The 4,267-nt window shown below is 34.9% G+C and overlaps 1 protein-coding gene across 1 annotated transcript; it reads right to left on the reverse strand.

Annotated features, from left to right (window-relative positions):
• Positions 1-812: 812 nt before the first annotated feature.
• LOC130903068 (uncharacterized) lies at positions 813-2,210 on the reverse strand. Its single transcript, XM_057815330.1, has one exon. The coding sequence runs from the start codon at positions 2,208-2,210 to the stop codon at positions 813-815; it is 1,398 nt and encodes a 465-aa protein (XP_057671313.1).
• Between the last annotated feature and the right edge of the window lie 2,057 nt (positions 2,211-4,267).

Here is a 4,267-nt window from a genome sequence, read left to right on the forward strand (position 1 = left end):
TGGTACTCGAGGTAATTTCTCCAAAAATACAATGGGGAATGTACATTCCGTTTGCGTGGAAGTATCGCTGGTTCTTCTTCTCAATATATTCATGTTCATTATTATAATAAACGATTCAGTAATTATGACAGATGTCAAAACAGATCGGTCAATTTTGATATATAAAATGTCAATTATTGTTGTAGAACTAGGGGAAATGTGCCTATGATGGACCCCTTAAGGAAATATCATTACAACTTTTTTAGTTTTGAACTTATTAATTTTTTTTACATGAAAATATATACTTAGCTCGAAGTTTATTATAGTATAGGAAGATTTTTCTGCCAAATAATTTCCTGTTTAATAGCATAGCTATTTTTAAAAATGTAGTCGAGGGGTCCATCATTGGCACACATCTGCCCATGTCGGACTCCTTTAAAATAATTAAAAAAAAAGTCTTTAAAGTTTTATTAGAAAAAAAATATAGAACAAACTAACATCACGTTAGGTACAGAGCTCACAAATAAAAGACTTGCAATGGAAGGAAACACCAGCGCACTCATTATGGCACCACGAGTTACATTTTTGACAACGAATCCACTTTTCTTTTGCACGTGAGTGCGAGAATAACTCATTGCAGTAAAGGCAGCTAGCATCATCATCTGAGTCATCTTGTCCCTTTTCCAAAAAGTTCTCTAAGGCGGATTCATCTTCATCAGAACTGTCATTTTCAATGACAAGTTTCCGTTTTACTATCCTGGCTTGTTGTTTTCTTATCTTTGTTTCCTTTTCTATAACCTTCTCTTTGAGTTCATGAATTTCAGGTGTTGAATTCAAATGACCAGTTTTTCCCCTTCTTCTGCATTTTTTTTATCAGTACCAATTGCTACAGTTTGAGGGGGAGGACAAATTTCCTTTACAGAAATGTCAAGAACTGACGATGAAGACATGTTAAGACCAGATGTGGATGGGGTTTGAATTTCTAATTCCATTTGGTTCTCGATGATATCTCCTTGAGCCTCGGGAATCTGCTTATCCGCTGCTAAAGCTGGTGCAAACTGCCAGTCCTCGAAGACATGAGGATTGAAAGGATGAATGCCAGTCTTTTTGAACGAATTTATTGCATTTGATGGTACAGCACTCTTCAAATAAGCTTGATTGAGAAGACCTGCTATTTTGAATTGAGTCACTGCCTTCCCCGGGTTTTGACGAAGCCATAATTGAATTTCTTGATCAAAATACGTATGAAGAGGACGGAAGAATCCTACGTCCAATGGTTGAACGTGATGTGAACAATCTGCCGGGAAGCAGAACACAATTACCCCATTTTCTTTTGCAAACTGAAGAGATTCGAAACTCTTATGGCTACTGTGCCCATCTAGGAGCAAAAGAACCTTATTGTTATTAGATGCTTTCGTATACTTCACGAAATGCTTTAGCCATCTACAAAAAATTTCACTGGTCATCCAACCTTTTTCTTGTACGAAAGCTATGCTACCAACGGGAGCACCGTTCATAAGCTCATCGTTCATCCTTTGACGAGGGTAAATAAGAGCAGGAGGGATGTAAGTGCCCATGACATTCATTGCGCACACTACGGTCACGTGCTGCCCACGCTCTGCACTGCTGAGTGCACCAACTTGCTTCCGACCTTTTGAAGCGTAAATTTTTTGACATTTCTTTTGGACCGTAGTCAAACCTGACTCATCCATATTAAATATATTTTCGGGAGGAAAGTTGTACTGCTCCAGAGTGTTAGATAGTGCATTGAAATAGGCTTGAATATTAGGCTTGTTAAAAGCCTGGGCTCTAGCTAATGATGTACTTTCTGGACTACGCAAAGAAATTCGTGGATTGCGCTTCAGGAATCCCCTCACCCATTTCCAACCTGCCATTTTTGTTTCACGATTGAAACGATGCTCTATTTTATTTTTTTCGGCTACTTCGAATACCATCCGCCGCAAATATTTAGAGGTTAAACCAAAAAAACGTGTTTCCATATCAATAATATATCCTGCAATCTCCTCTTCGATGGCTTTAGAGAAAATTGCGGTTCGTCCTCCCAAATTACCCTTGGAACTGTCCTGTTTAGCCAAACGCCTTCGCAAAGTTGTTTTGAGAACATTGAAGGTCTTTGCAGCCAACTTAAAGCCCATACTGTGATCTTGTACGTTCTCAATAGCCTGTCGCATATCATGCTCGTCCCACTGTTGTCTTTTTTTGGATGCCATCTCTATAAATGGAAAAGAAAAACTACTAAAACAATATATTTATTTTGTTTATTTCAGTTCCAATAATGGACCACTGGTCCATCATTGGGATCCGTTAAGTTGTCCATCATAGGCCATATTGCATAAATCAGATAAAAATCTCAATTTTTTTTGTTCTCCGCCATAACCTCAATTTTTACTCGCCAATTAACATGCAACAGTTCTATCAAGCTGTAGTAACAAAATCAGATTCTAGCTAAGAGTAAAACAAAAGTTATCTAACATCATGCCATGCTACTTTGTTATATCAATACATACCAATTTCAATTTATTTATTTATTTTCACAAAAATGGTTTAGATTCGCAAGAGCGCTTGTAAACAACTGACTATAAGCATCAATCAACCCAACCAATATGGTGGTAGTGTAATATGCGCGGTAAATTTGAAAATATAGCTAGTGGTCCATCATTGGCGGGGGTCCATCATAGGCACATTTCCCCTACAAAAACCATATTTCAAATATTCAGCAATGTACTTACGTTTCGGTTTTACCTTCTTAGGGATTTCTTTTAAAAATTCTCAACTAGCCTAATGGAAATAAGTTTTGCATTGAGATGTTTATTATTATAAATTATTGATAAATGAATTTTGTCTTATCACTTGTTTTTAAATAAGAACTTTCAAGGCACTTACCATTTAACCAATCTAATCACTTTGTACAAATTCAACATTATATGTGCAAATCGAACTAAACGAGTAATGTCCTCAAAAGTTCTGATTGTATGTGAGTTGGTTGAGTAATTATAGATTATAATGGTGACTAGCTAAAACGTTGAAATAAGGTGTGAGAATGCTTATCGTTTCAATCGTAAATGAAAATGATTTTGTTGAATTTCTCTGAGCAAAATTGAATCCTATTTTACAAATTATTTTTTTTAGTATTTTAACATTATGCTTAGATTTTATGTTTAAGGAAACTTAACATTTAACATTTAAATTGAGGAGAGTTAAATGAGAATTGAGAAAACGAATGACAATACCAATACTAACAATTCCAGATCAAATAATACTTCGAATGGCTAATGAAGATGATTTTTTAACAAACTGTATTGAAAAAATTAACAATTTTTTATCAACAATTTTTTATATATATATATATATTTTTATATTTATATATATATTATATATATTTTATATATATATATATATATATATATATATATATATATATATATTTTATAACAAAAAATTTTTCCTTGAAATCCGCCGAAGATTCCGTCTCATCACCCAACTTCTCACGTTTCTTCCGTTTACCGCCGCCATCCTCACTCGCGTATCTCTGTCGCTTCGACTTTCTCGAAGATTTCGCATATCTATATATGAAGCTGTACTTTTTCAGTCTGTTGAGCAGCTTCATTTTGACGGCTTTTTTAGCCTGTTTAACGGCTACATCCATCCTGAGATTGAATTTATTGAATTTATCGTTCAGCACAAGGTTATCGTCGATATTTTTCAAGAACGGTTTCAAATTTTCGGCCTTCACCCAAGATCTATTCATTGCGCCGGAATCAAAAAATGCCACGTGGTATTGCGTCTGAAAATAATCGTTATCCGTCAATACACAGTTTGACTAACTCCATTATCGAGTACCTTGTGTCGTTTCAGTTATTTTATCAAGATAGATTACGGAAAAAAGTCGATTAATCACACTGTATATAGCCATCAAAATTTACAAACTCAATATAAAAAATAATAAACCTGTATATGAGTTTACAAATTTCCCACTCTCCACTTTCAATTGATTAAAAGCTCTCCTTCGAAAAGTTCATATGGCGTCGCTACAGTTCATTGGTGGTGACGAATCGAACTTATCTGCAGGAGTCACTATAATATTTTTAACGTTAGCATATTTTTCCTCCTTTGGAGCTTGGAATGATACCATTGAGTTTTGGTTTTGATAAGTTTGTTTTTTCTTCTCCTTAACCAACTTCAACCAGTTATTGAACTTTGTCACTACCAAATTTTTGTAATACAAATTGGTTTCTTTACTCAAAGACGACGGCATTTTAAAACTTAT

The sequence above is a fragment of the Diorhabda carinulata genome, chromosome Y (assembly GCF_026250575.1).
Source record: "Diorhabda carinulata isolate Delta chromosome Y, icDioCari1.1, whole genome shotgun sequence".
NCBI classification, from domain to species: domain Eukaryota; kingdom Metazoa; phylum Arthropoda; class Insecta; order Coleoptera; family Chrysomelidae; genus Diorhabda; species Diorhabda carinulata.

Bases quoted from the DNA above. Each gene is read 5' to 3' on its own strand.
- LOC130903068 (XM_057815330.1), bottom strand. From the start codon at position 2,210: ATGGCATCCAAAAAAAGACAACAGTGGGACGAGCATGATATGCGACAG.